Source organism: Eurytemora carolleeae, unplaced genomic scaffold (assembly GCF_000591075.1).
Source record: "Eurytemora carolleeae unplaced genomic scaffold, Eaff_2.0 scaffold103, whole genome shotgun sequence".
Classification (NCBI taxonomy): domain Eukaryota; kingdom Metazoa; phylum Arthropoda; class Copepoda; order Calanoida; family Temoridae; genus Eurytemora; species Eurytemora carolleeae.
This window is the reverse complement of record NW_019396276.1, coordinates 135,885-150,253: the sequence shown is the minus strand read 5'-3', so window position 1 is coordinate 150,253 and position 14,369 is coordinate 135,885. Positions and strand designations below refer to the sequence as shown.

At 33.6% G+C, this 14,369-nt stretch overlaps 2 protein-coding genes across 3 annotated transcripts in view; both read right to left on the bottom strand.

Moving 5' to 3' along the window:
• Window positions 1–271: 271 nt before the first annotated feature.
• On the bottom strand, window positions 272–8,530 carry LOC111699955 (dnaJ homolog subfamily C member 2). The gene is made up of 15 exons (XM_023470754.1): window positions 8,435–8,530; window positions 7,508–7,655; window positions 6,960–7,009; window positions 6,508–6,598; window positions 6,000–6,215; window positions 5,399–5,489; window positions 4,482–4,873; window positions 4,102–4,251; window positions 3,525–3,623; window positions 2,733–2,849; window positions 2,154–2,234; window positions 1,959–2,030; window positions 1,714–1,800; window positions 995–1,086; window positions 272–391 (listed from the first exon to the last, which is right to left on the bottom strand). Exons 1-15 carry the CDS (start codon window positions 8,509–8,511, stop codon window positions 322–324), a joined length of 1,833 nt encoding a protein of 610 aa, XP_023326522.1. The 5' UTR covers window positions 8,512–8,530; the 3' UTR covers window positions 272–321.
• LOC111699956 (ribosomal RNA small subunit methyltransferase NEP1) overlaps window positions 8,516–14,369 on the bottom strand; it is a 10,190-nt gene continuing 4,336 nt past the window's right edge. The window contains exons 1-6 of one of the 2 annotated variants that reach the window (XM_023470756.1): window positions 13,372–13,463; window positions 11,506–11,823; window positions 11,035–11,113; window positions 9,999–10,075; window positions 9,008–9,108; window positions 8,516–8,698 (exon numbers count right to left, since the gene is read on the bottom strand). In XM_023470756.1, the coding sequence (XP_023326524.1) occupies window positions 8,560–8,698; window positions 9,008–9,108; window positions 9,999–10,075; window positions 11,035–11,113; window positions 11,506–11,805 (696 nt within the window). In that variant the 5' untranslated portion in view covers window positions 11,806–11,823; window positions 13,372–13,463 and the 3' untranslated portion in view covers window positions 8,516–8,559. Of the gene's footprint in view, window positions 8,699–9,007; window positions 9,109–9,998; window positions 10,076–11,034; window positions 11,114–11,505; window positions 11,824–13,371; window positions 13,466–13,635; window positions 13,738–14,369 lie in introns of those variants that run through there. The other variant, XM_023470755.1, reaches the window with a different exon arrangement.

Genomic DNA, 14,369 nt, shown 5'->3' with positions numbered 1-14,369 from the left:
AATTTGAACATTTTTCTTTCTTTATTCCACTGACTCTTAATCCGATTATCCCCAAGTCCGATTATCCCCAAATACTGATGCCTAAAGAAAGATGGCAGATTTTATAAATTAATAATTTTCGAAATCATAACAAAAGAAACTCGAGTTTAGCAAGAAAATAAACGTATTCATCCGATATCTGAGAGAAAAACTAGCTGTTGATCATCAAATACATGTTTTATTTATATAAAGTCCGAGCCACGACATTTTCTCTAAAACTATCTTAAATTGATTAAGAAATAAATCTATATTTCATGTTCTATAATATATTGAGTAAATGTGCTATGTTTTTTTAGCTGCGGCTTGCTGAGCTGCTTTTTTAGCTTTTACCAACTCCGCCAACTCTTTATATCTAGAAATAAGAAGAATTTTAATTTTAAAAATGTACAGGGGTCAACTTTAGTCCATCAAATATGATCCCAAATGTTGACAGATTGATATTCTCGGCAGAAATTCGCCATTTTGTTGTTGTGAACTTTTAGAATTCATGATGTCATGTTGTCGAAAAAAATCCATACTGCAGAATGTATATTGCAAGGGAGTGTTAAAGGTTTATTTTCTGTTTTCATTATTGATCTCTTATATTGATTGATTACTGATATTTACATCTGTTAACACCCCAAATGCAGTACACATTTCCGAAGTGTAGTACACATACACAAAAAAGTTACAAAGTTCACAATGACACAGATAGTGCATTTTTCGTGCCAAAATGTACCTTTCCTTCCCGTTCCACAATAATACCCTTTTAATCTCTGTCTACCGAAAAAAGAGAGAATTTTATCCATCTCAAAATTTGTAGATTCCAAGGAAAATAATTGACAGAATTTATCTAGTTTTAAGATTTAAAAAAAGACGAAATCTTAATCATTGCAGCTTAGCCAACCTTTAAACCTTTAAACTATCATACATTCGATTTGAAAAAAATTCAAGTTTTCAAAATTCGTTTTTTTACCTCTTCATGCACTCCTTCTTACTCCGTCCAGGAATACTTTCAGATATACGGTCCCATCGTTCCGGAGTAGTGCTAGGGAACGTCTTCAAAGACTGGAACAAAAAACATTGTTACAAGTTATTCGAATACACTGCGCATTGTTTTTATTAAAGTTTAAAATTGGGTGCTTGCGAAAAAAACATTGAGAAATTACCACCGGTCGCCCGCGAAAATAATATCAAGAAATTAGGAAATGGACGAGATCTTAACAGTATGTAATTAATAAAAAAGGCGCCGTTACAGAGAGTCGGTGGCACGCTTGAGATGCCGTTACAGCGGTTTTAACGAAACTTAAGCCTGTTCTAGAAGCTGCTGTTCGTCTGGACTCCATTGACTATTATTTACCTGTTCAAGAAGCCTCTGCTCATTTGGACTCCATTGACTATTATTTACCTGTTCTAGAAGCTGCTTTTTGTTTGGACTCCACTGACTATTATTTACCTGTTAAAAAGCTGCTGTCCGTCTGGACTCCATGGACTATTATTTACCTGTTCAAGAAGCTGCTGTTCGTCTGGACTCCCTGGACTATTATTTACCTGTTCGAGATGCTTCTGTTCGTCTGGACTCCATGAAATATTTTTTACCTGTTCAAGAAGCTGCTGTTCGTCTGGACTCCCTGGACTATTATTTACCTGTTCGAGATGCTTCTGTTCGTCTGGACTCCATGGACTATTATTTACCTGTTCTAGAAGCTTCTGTTCGTCTGGACTCCATGGACTATTATTTATCCCACAGGACTCTTCAAGTGTTTCTGTTCTCAAACTAGCCTGCAACATTGGATACAATTTAAATTAAGGACAAATATTAATACAAAATATGAGATTATAATTCCCTATAGAGAAATTGCTTAAGGGTATTGTCGTAAGTGAACAACTTGATCCTAATTTCTACTCACTCACTCACTCCCCCCTTTAATATCACTTACCGGAGATTCCACAATAACTTCACGTTTCTGTCCTTTTTGCAGATTTTCATACGCCATCTTGTTAACCTCATCCTGGGGGAGATAAAAATAAATATATTTAAATTCTTAAAATATTTCTTCTTGTAATTTAAACAATATTTATTATTGTCAAAATAAAAAGTTATTTCAATAAGCATTACAAAAATATTACAGTACCTTAAGAGTACTCATAGCAAAGTTTCCGCTTGCCATTTCCTTCGCTTGAGACATAGTTTCCTTAGCACTTCGTTTTATTTCCTAAATAATATTTATCAAATGAGAAATCTAATTGGTCGGAAACCAGAAGGGATATCTAAGAGCAGAAAATCAAAAGTGTCCAAAGCGGATATCGAGATTAAGCGATTAATTAATCCAACACAAAAATGTCCAGCTGAGATCAATTTTAAAGATCTTCAATTCTCTAGAATCTGCACCAAAAAGAAAAGATATATTTACAAAATAAAAAATTGGTTGGTCGGTCAGGAATGAAGTTGCTGAATTAGTCCCAGTCGGTTGAACTGCTTCTTTTATATATATAAAGGGTATTTCACCAAACTCATTAGTTGAAACAAACCATGAGTAGGCAATGCGTAATTTTTACCTGCAGAGAACTATAAATTTAAGAAAAGGGACTAAATAATTTCCGTACAGTCGTCTCCAATGTGGGTAACCCTTTATGTGCTTCAATAAAACAACTGTTGTCCCAAAATATCGTCTTCAACAACTTTATATAATATATAAAGTGTTTGAACTAACCGGTGTTTTAGTGTGCTGATTAACAAACTCTGCAACGACCTCCCAGCGTTGTTGTGTCCCGGCAGGAAACAGGTTGACCGCCTTTATCAGTAGCTGCAGCTCATCACTACTCCATGCCTAGAGAGGGAAAATTGTTTAATTGGTATAGTTTGGTATACGGAATACGGATTCGAGATTTTCTAGATCCAACATGGTAAAAACCTTTCTAATCTTTAACTCAATTGTCGTTTTAAAATTATCAAAAAAGCTCCTCATTGCAACATACTTAGGGGAGTTGTTAGTTGTAAGACTCCTAATTTTGACCCCCCCCCCTTTCGGAATCATATTTTTCCCCAAATCCACAACTTAAAAACAGGTATAATTTACAGGTTTCCAAAGAAGTTTGATGCGACAAAGGGCGGGGGGTAGCGCAGGGGGCGGCACAGGCCCCTTTGCACAGAAATTTTTTGGATTTTAGTATAATGGATCGTTTTTAATCTTGTTGTTTTGTGTGGTTTTCCCTCAACTCTTCCCTTTTGCCCCTTTTCTCTTCCCTCTTCCTCTTTTTCCCTTCCCTTTCCACTTCCTTTTTCCTTTTCCCCTTCCCCTTCCCTTTCCCCTTTTTCCTTTTTTCTTATTTTTTCACCCCCAAACCCAATGAAAGCTCAAATTTTTGGGTGGCAAACAGGAAAATATACACACCTGTAAAAATGCCAATGAGCTGTTTTTAATGACCCAATGGGTCAATTTAATTCTTATTTAAACATTAAAACCTTAAGATTATTCAAATTATCTGTAGAATAATCTGCTTACCCTGGCATTTGTTTGTTTCTCAGCAGCCGGAGAAGCTTTGGTTGGTTCAGACGTTGCACTCCTCTCATCATCTAGTTTATTATTTAGTCGCCTTAACTCCTGTAACAGATATCTATTTAAATATATGTTTCACAAATAAAATAAAATCACAAGCTGTAGGGATGGCCTAAGACTCCTGAATAAATTGGAGTTTCAAGTCTACTTTAGATATTCTTCATTTGAAGTTAACTATTTCAAGGTATCTCAAAGGATTGTTTGTACAAATTCTTAGCAAAATTAAGATGGACATTTTTTCTTTTAGTTTTGATCATTGATTCATTCGAAATAGTGAACAGTCCCTTTAAAAATAAAGAATCTTAAATTGTTAAATATATTTTTTCATCCAAATTGTAGCCAATAAACGTGTAAAGGAGTGAACCAGATGAGCAAAAATTTTGTATTTATTGTTTAACCTTGAAAGTTTCCCTGGTATTTTTAGGGGCGGTAATATTTAAAATTGTACCCCAAAAAAGTTAACAAAATTGAAGAAAAATTCGTAAAATGTTTGCTGGTAATTAATTAAACGTAAAATTATTACCTGTAGGAAGACCTGTTTAGCTGTCTGATTGTCCTGAAGTCTATCGTTCAAGTCTCTGAGTTTCTCTAGAGAATAAACGTCACATATTTTCTCCATCTCCAGCAGGTTTACCACTTTCATATTCTCATTCTCGGCAAACATATCATGCTCCTGATCAAATGAAACGAAATGAAAAGACTATAGGTTCAAATTCCTTCTATTTTCTGATTCAGCTCTAATCTTGTGCTTAACTTCAGAATTGATATTTTTGAGTTCAACTTCAAAGAGTGTGATTGCACAAAATGAATGCTAACTCTATTTCACTCTCTCAAGTTTAACTGTTACAGTTCAACAAGTTCACGGCCGTCGAGAATATTAAAAAAAACTTTTAACATTTATACCTTAGCAATAGTTCTTAATTTCTTCCTTTCCACTTTCAAAAGTTTCTTGTGTGCTTCTCTTTCCTTCTTCTCCACTTCCGCTTCCGCCTTTTTAATCTTCTCCGCCTCTTCCTTTTCCCGCTTTTCCTTTTCCTCCGCCTCTTTCTTTAATCTTTCCTCCTCTTCCTTTCTCGCCTTGACAGCATCCGCCTTGGCCTTCTTCTTAGCTGCCTTCTCGTCAAACTCCGCCTTACGAAACTTGATGATCCTGGGATCACAGTTGTAGGCATTATCCACTAGTTTTCTGATCCTTTTACTTTCCTCCTTCTTCTTCTCTAGCCGCTGTGCTCTGTTTATTTTCTCTATCTCTCGTCGTTCCCATTTATCTGAAGCTTTCTCTTTATCCTCTTCATCTAATATAGAAATAAACATTAACAAATATATATATCAATTGAACATAAAAACACAAAGATTTTTGCAAGTAAAGTTTAACTGAAAACTTCGGAAACACTGAAAGAATTTATAAAATGTCGTCTTCAGAATTTTTCAATTAGTTTTAAACAGTTTTAAAGTTTTAAAGAGCTCCCTATCATTATTTAATCAAATAACTATATAGTATATATCTGAACCATTCCTTATCAGTAGGTTTAGAAAACGACATTTTATCAATTCTCTTGATGTCTCCGAAGTACTGGGTATAACTGTAGAAGGACAACTGATATTGTTGCATCAGGTTGGACACTTTTCTACATATATCTTTATAGTAAAATCTGCACATGAAGGAGTATTCTCAACACTGGGCTAAATGAGTGTTTTTTCCAAATAAAAAATAGGGGTGAATTAATATTAAATTTCAAACAAAATCAAAAATTCTAGAAAAAAAATTTACTTTCAGCTAATTTTTCTGAAAATTATAATATTTTCAACTGTTTGCTTACCTAGGTATGAGTATTCTCTCCATGAATCAAAATCGTACCAGAATCCATAGAATTCTTCAACCTCAGCTCGAGTAGAGTTTTCATCTCCCAACTAAACAATTATCACGATATCAATAAAAAGCGATTAGAATCCATTTCACTGGATCCGCAGTGAAAAAATAAATCCGATTCCAGGCAATAAACATTAAACATTTCTACAAAATTTACTATTTCTTTAAAAATAAAATTTGTTAAAACTTGATAAACCATACAGAGACGTTGAAGTTTTTAATAATCTCTCATTAGTTGACAGTTGAGATTCGTGTTTAGAGGGCTAAACTTTGTTAACAGGTTTTGGTTGGTATTTTACTCCTGGGATCCGTGGATCCGCGATTCCGCATCCGTCAAATCTTGTGGATCTAATTTCATTTCACTTAAAAACTTGTTAAATTATTTAGTTATTAGGTGTCTCGAAAAAAAGAAACTTAATTTTGAAACAATCTTTATTTTGACAAAAAAACCGCAAACATTTTAAATCTGAATATTTTGGGAAACAAAAACCAGTCAAGAAATTCTTCCGTAGAAATCAGGGGTTGTCCCACAAAAAATTACTGTCGATTACCTTAGGTACTGGAGTTCTATTTGACCATCTTGAGTTCCTGGTGAATACAGGTCCAAACACCTTCAGGAAGTCACCGGCCTTTTCCTTCTTCAACACGTCGGGGACATCGTCGTCGAACAGAGGATCCACGGAGTCGAAGGCTCGCCGTGTCACGGGGTTGCCCAAGGTTTCGAAAGCTTTAGTGATACATGTAAAATAGTCGTCGTCGGCTTTTATCTAAAGATTTATGGAATTAGAAAATAAATCATGACGTTATTTTAAGTGACCGGTCATTTCAAATATGTAATCGACGATTCCCAACAGTATCCTTAACTAGTCTAATAAATGACGAGATTAATTCTCTTTCTATCTAATCCAACAAGGCCGTTCTATAAAAATCTGTTAATTTAACATCCGGAAAAGTCCCCTTAATGTCAGCATTAAAACATCGTGTAACTGGATAGTTATAATTCAAAGTTAAATACTACAGCTCAAAACTATATGTTTTTATATTAAATTAATCTGTTACCTCCTCTCCAGCGTGTTTGCGCTTATCAGGATGGTGCTTGAGAACCTTTTGTCGGTGGGCACGTTTAATCTGGTCATCAGTAGCGGCAATTCTACAATTTGATATATTTTTACATTTTATTCGTAATAATATCAGGATCAATGACTGATAAGGATAATAATGAGATAGGAAGTAAGAATAAAATCTTACTGGAAAAGTGAAAATCACTATATTACATGATGAATAATTTTAATGGTACTTTTTATTTATTCATTTATTTATTTATTTATTAATTTATTTATTTATTTATTTATTTATTTGTTTATTCGTTCGTTCATTCATTCATCCTTTCATTTATTCATTTATTCATCTATTTATTTATTTATTATGACTGCATGAACGATAGATAGGAAAAAGAGATAAAATGATTCAGAAAAAGAAACAAGAAAATCAGAATAAAGTTGATATTTTACCTAATATTTGTTAATCCTAGAACACGGTAATGATCCTGCTCCTTCACTTCCTAAACAAATCAATAAATCAACATAAGCAATTATCAATTTTACATAAAGGGACTGTACACGTGATTTCATTTGAAAAAAGGAAAAAGTGAAATGTCAAGTTTACATTTATACCCTTTAAACACTATCTAAGTAACAATAAGAAATTTGTCGCCGTTTTTCACCATAATTCTGACGATTTCCTCCATTGTTCAAGATCATAAATCCGCAAATCACTTTAAAAGAGACAAAACGGTTAAAATAATAAATTTTCCAACAAATAAAGATGGATTTCTTATACATCTTAGATTAGACTAAGGGTAGAATGGTACCGTTGTGACTCGAACCTTCCTACTCTATAAATTGAGGCACATTTTAAATTACGCCTTTAGTCCTTTTCTCGCCCGAGATCATACTATAAAATTGGTATCAAGCTAAAACCAAAAAAAAACACTTTATTTTTAGTATTATTTTTTTCTTCATTGTTTAAAGGTTTTTTTTTAATTTTTAATTCTACGTACTTTTGGATCCAAGCTCCTGAGATAAACTAGATCATCCTCGAATACTTCATTATCTTCCTCCTCGACCTCCTCGTCTGAGGATTCGGAGAGGATTCCCGCGGAGATGGTTCGGGTAGAGTTCAACCTGTCCCACTGGTTCAGAAACCATCTAGATAATATCTAGATTTAGAGTTAATCTAATACAATCCCTCCCGTCTCATACTTCTCATTCTCATCATTCTCATCCTATCCTGTCTCATCTCATCCTATCCGTTCTCATCTCATCGTATCTCATCTCATCTTATCCGTTCTCATCTCATCCTATCCTGTCTCATCTCACCCTATCCTGTCTCATCTCACCCTATCCTGTCTCATCTCACCCTATCCGTTCTCATCTCATCCAATCCTGTCTCATCTCACCCTATCCGTTCTCATCTCATCCAATCCTGTCTCATCTCAACCTATCCGTTTCATCTCATCCTATCCTGTTTCACCTCACCCTATCCGTTCTCGTCTCACCCTTTCCGTTCCCATCTCATTCTATCCGCTTTCATCTCATCCTTTCGATTCTTGCCTTTTACTATCCATTCTTGTCTGCCGACTGGTTCAATATCTCTCTCTTGGTTCTACCTGCCGACTGGTTCAATATCTCTCTCCTGGTTCTACCTGCCGACTGGTTCAATATCTCTACTGGTTCTACCTGCCGACTAATTCAATATCTCTCTACTGGTTCTACCTGCCGACTGGTTCAATATCTCTCTCCTAGTTCTACCTGCCAACTGGTTTAATATCTCTCCTGGTTCTACCTGCCGACTGGTTCAATATCTCTCCTGTTTCTACCTGCCGACAGGTGCAATATCTCTCTCCTGGTTCTACCTGACGACTGGTTCAATATCTCTCTCCTGGTTCTACCTGCCAACTGGTTCAATATCTCTCTACTGGTTCTACCTGCCGACTGGTTCAATATCTCTCTCTATGAGGAACCCTGCAGGAAGCACCCTCGTCTCCTCCGGTGACGAAACCATTTTATTTTCTGAAAAAAAATAATTTTACAAATTTAAAAAATGTCAAGTTCAGAAATCCAGCGGCATTTTGTTCTTGGGTTTTTTAGTTGCTCGCTCCGCAGGTCTGGATAGGAAGGATGAACCAGGGAAGGAGAAACGGAAACCAGAGATCTCAAAACTAAACGTTGTTCCCTTCTTAGGTATCATCCTAATCACAAGATGAAATTAGAAGAAAGTTATGAAAAATTTAATTTTATTGACGTGCGATGTTGCATACTAGAAAATGCAAACTTCTTAATAATTTTATGTCATGAATCAATTTAAAGAGAAATCAAAGACTATGAATGAATAAGAGTTATTGTGAATTTTTTAAACAAAAACGAAAAAAGTATTTACAAGGTGATATTATAAACAACATTTAATATTTACACAAGGTTTTATTCATCCAAATTATCAAAATGATCTCTAAAATAGCATTTTCTCCCTGCCCCTTAACCTTCCAACTCTAGCTACTAACCTGAGTTTATTATCTGTAGATATTATCTGTAGAGTGTGTTTAGTTTCCAGGAGACATATTCCCTTCCTTCCTTCCTGGGAACCACAATCAGATTTGGAAACCTCAAATTCAAAATCAAATTGACAACATGAAAAACATCAACTGAAATTTGAACAAATAATTGTACTCCCCCCCTCCCCCTCACACATTGTAAATGAACTGAATTGAACCCGTTGAATTAGGAAAAATGGATATGAAAAAAAAAATTTCGAGTGAAAATTATGAAAAGGGTGGATAAACTTGTTATTAATGTGTAACTATTCATACCCCTTAGGATAACAAAAATCATTTCTCAAAAATCAATATTCAATCAATACTCTTGGACAGAAAAAATAAATAAAAACAAAATAAATGAATTTTCCCTGTATTTCTAACTAAGAAACGAATAAAAGATAAATAAATGGAATAAAGATGAACAAATTAATCAACGACAGGACGAGTTAATGGAATAAAAGGATAAATGATGGAACAGGATTAGGAATGGAATGAATGGAATAAAAGAATAAATGATAGAACAGGATTAGGAATGGAATGAATGGAATAAAAGGATAAATGATAGAACAGGAATAGGAATGGAATGAATGGAATAAAAGGATAAATGTTAGTACAGGATTAGGAATGGAATGAATGGAATAGAAGGATAAATGATAGAACAGGATTAGGAATGGAATAAAAGAATAAATGATACAACAGGATTAGGAATGGAATGAAAGGATAAATGATAGAACAGGATTAGGAATGGAATGAATGGAATAAAAGGATAAATGATAGAACAGTATTAGGAATGGAATGAATGGAATAAAAGGATAAATGAACAGGATTAGGAATGGAATGAATGGAATAAAAGGATAAATGATAGAAGAGGATTAGGAATGGAATGAATGGAATAAAAGAATAAAAGGAAGAACAGGATTAGGTATAGAATGAATGAAAAAATGATTAATGGAACTACCTCAATGATTGCTCCATGAAGATCAGCCCGACATATTTTCATCTGAATCTGCTGAAGCCTAGGTTCCTCAAGGTTACCTAAACACAACCCAATCTAGGCATACAGAACAGATCAAATTTCTGCAAATTTACTTGTACGACTTTGTGAGGGCTTGATAGGGAAGTTTTCAATCTATCTGTGTACAAGCAAAACATTGTTTCTTTTTTATTGTTTCCATAACGCGACTTATGAGACTTGCAACAATTTTATGGATGAGATATTTGACAAGTAAAACAATTGACATATATAACATTTAACAGATGCGACATATCGACATATGACATAAAAAAATGTAAAAGCTCAAAAATAATAAGTGCATATAATGATTTTAGAGTTATAGGCATTCGGTGGCTCCAGAAAACTTTGTATTTTCTAAAAGTTTGTTTTTATGATTTCACGCAATTTTGATAAAAGAAAACTATTCAACCTTTATATTGGACATGACACTGATAATTGAGAGTCGTTATAATTACGTTAAAAAATCCCTTTAATTTAAATAATTTACCTGGTTCCCATTTACTTTTCTTCAATGAGTCTAGTTCCAATTAATTAATTTACCTGGTTCCCAATTTAATAATTTACCTGATTCCCATCCACCTTTTCTCAATTAGTCTAGTTCCAATTTAATAATTTACCTGGTTCCTATCCACTTTTCTTCAATGAGTCTAGTTCCAATTTAATAATTTACCTGGTTCCCATCCACTTTTCTTTAATGAGTAGTTCCAATTTAATAATTTACCTGGTTCCCATCCTCTTTTCTTTGATGAGTCTAGTTCCAATTTAATAATTTACCTGGTTCCCATTTACTTTTCTTCAATGAGTATAGTTCTAATTTAATAATTTACCTGGTTCCCATCCTCTTTTCTTTAATGAGTCTAGTTCCAATTTAATAATTTACCTGGTTCCCATCCACTTTGCTTCAATGAGTCTAGTTCCAATTTAATAATTTTCCCATCCTCTTTTCTTTAATGAGTCTAGTTCCAATTTAATAATTTACCTGGTTCCCATCCACTTTTCTTTAATGAGTCTAGTTCCAATAGTTCAATTATGTAGGTTCTCCACAAATCATTCAAAGCCTGAAATATTATTTTATGAAGAGCGCTAATAAAGTAGAATTAAGCAGTACAAAAAGTTATTACAGTACAATTGCATTGGAACTGAACACTCGTCACACACTCTAACCTTTTTTATCTTTGCAACCTGATGATGTAAACCTTTGATATTGGTTGCAAAGCAAAGATTTAGGGATGAGGAATTTAGAAATTGTGGAAACTGTTAAGTTCTTTTAACTGACTTAGTATTAATAGTAAGAAAATGTTTACAAATTGATTACAAAACCCAACTATAGTCTTTATTTTTAGATTTAATTTTTAATTTAAAAATTGAAATACAAAATATATATTTCAGGATTTCCTAATATTTTACAATTATTATGAAAACAATATAAATAGTATCAAATTGTTCCAACCTGAAACTGTTGGTAGTTCAATCCAACTTTAGGAAGTCGATTTAATCCCAAGTCTCGTTTTTCCTTGGAGGTCAACATCTTCTTTGAAATTCGAGGCTTTCGAGTCTGAGCTCGTCGAAGCTTTTGAGCCTCGAGGACAATTGTTTTCTTAAACTCATCGGGGATTTCCCGGCGATCACTTTCTTTGACTCGAGTTTCGAAAAATTCGGTTGCGTCTTTTGCCTCGTGTTCGAGGCCTGGTAGGTTAGAATAGAATGTGTCTGGAAGAGGGGCTAGGATTGGTTTAGGTTTAGAATTCATGCTGCTCGGGTTTCTGAACTAAAACAAAATAAAATAAAATTTGACTCTAGTTTTACAATAAGGTCGGAACATTGTCTGATCGTAACAATTCTAATACATTTTGAATTCCACGCTCTGATTGGTTAAGCTATGAAACATCAGGTCCTTCATTAGTTCACTACCCGAAATAATGAACCAATGAGAGACGGATAGAAACAAACAGGGTTTAAGAAACGATTTAGCGCTGATTGAACAGACTTGGCTCTATTAATCCATGAAGAAGTTTCTAAAAAAAGGAAGGAAATCTCTCTGTGCTCCTGCTTCTACTCTTTTCAGACCAGAACTATGAAGACAAATTCAGCTTTTTTTTACATTAATTAGAATGTTAGAAAATAATAAAAAAGTATTAAAATGAAAAGATAAAAACACACCTGATGAAAAATAAATAGTTAACAACACAACTGATGTAAAATGAAAAGTTAACAACACATCTGATGTAAAATGAAAAGATAAAAACACACCTGATGTAAAATGAATAGTGAACAACACACCTAATGTGAAATGAATAGTGAACAAGACACCTGATGTAAAATGAATAGTGAACAACACACAACAAGACACCTGATGTAAAATGAATAGTGAACAACACACCTGATGTAAAATGAAAAGATAAAAACACACCTGAGTAAAATGAAAAGTTAACAACACACCTGATGTGAAATGAAAATTAATAACACACCTGATGTGAAATGAACATTAACAACACACCTGACGTAAAGTGAATAGTTAACAACACACCTGATGTGAAATGAAAGTTAACAACACACCTGATGTGAAATGAAAATTAACAACACACCTGATGTGAAATGAAAATTAATAACACACCTGATGTGAAATGAAAATTAACAACACACCTGATGTAAAATGAATAGTTAACAACACACCTGATGTGAAATGAAAGTTAACAACACACCTAATGTGAAATGAAAATTAACAACACACCTGATGTGAAATAAAAGTTAACAACACACCTGAGTAAAATGAAAAGTTAACAACACACCTGATGTGAAATGAAAGTTAACAACACACCTGACGTGACATGAAAATTAACAACACACCTGATGTAAAATGAATAGTTAACAACACACCTGATGTAAAATGAATAGTTAACAACACACCTGATGTAAAATGAATAGTTAACAACACACCTGAGTAAAATGAATAGTCAACAACACACCTGTGTAAAATAAATAGTTAACAAAACACCTGATGTGAAATAAAAGTTAACAACACACCTGATGTTAAATGAAAATTAACAACACACCTGATGTAAAATGAATAGTGAACAACACACCTGATGTAAAATGAAAATTAACAACACAGCTGATGTGAAATGAAAATTAACAACACACCTGGTGTTAAATGAAAATTAACAACACACCTGATGTGAAATGAAAATTAACAACACACCTGATGTAAAATGAATAGTTAACAACACACCTGATGTAAAATGAAAATTAACAACACACCTGATGTGAAATGAAAATTAACAACACACCTGATGTAAAATGAAAATAAACAACACACCTGATGTAAACTGAAAAACTAGAATATGCCCCAGGCCTGCTCAAATGCGTCACACAGCTTAGAACAGGTCAACGCAGCAGACAAAGGGTAATTACTGAAATAAAAAGTAAAAATATAAAACAATGACTAAATGACTAAATGACTAAATGACTAAATGACTAAATGGCTAAATGGCTAAATGGCTAAATGACTGAATGACTAAACGACTAAATGGCTAAATGACTGAATGACTAAACGTCTAAACGACTAAATGACTGAATGAACCTGATAGAAATGTTCTCCTCTGTATAGTCTGTAACTATTGCACCTTTAGCAATAGCTCCGACGACGATCACAATAGGTTCTTCTCCTTCTGGAACTAGTGTACTGAAAACATCATCATCATCATTATCATAATTATCATCATCATTATCATAATTATCATCATCATTATCATAATTATCATCATCATTATCATAATTATCATTATCATTATCATAATTATCATCATCATTATCATCATCATTATCATCATTATCATCATAATCATCATCATTATCATCATAATCATCATAATAATCATCATAATCATCACCATTTTCATCATTATCATCATTACAGGGTGGCCAAAACTTTTTGGAACCCATCCGTACAAAAATCCGTACATTTTCAGAAGAAATCCGTACAATCCGTACAATTTTCGAAAAACAATCCGTACAATTTTTTTTTTAAAAATTCGTACAATCCGTACATTTTTTTAAACCAATCCGTACATTTTTTAAAAAAAATCTGTACAATCAGCACAATTTTCGAAAAAAAACATTAAAATTCAATTTTTCATTCATTGTCTTTTGTGTTCAGTTCATGTAAGAGGGTTTAAACTTCTTCAGCAAGAATCAATCTGTAAAAAATTGGCTTCATACATATATACAAACTAAATACTGGGTACATGATACTAGGTGCATGATACTGGATACTGGATACATGATACAGGGTACATGATACAGGATACAGGATAC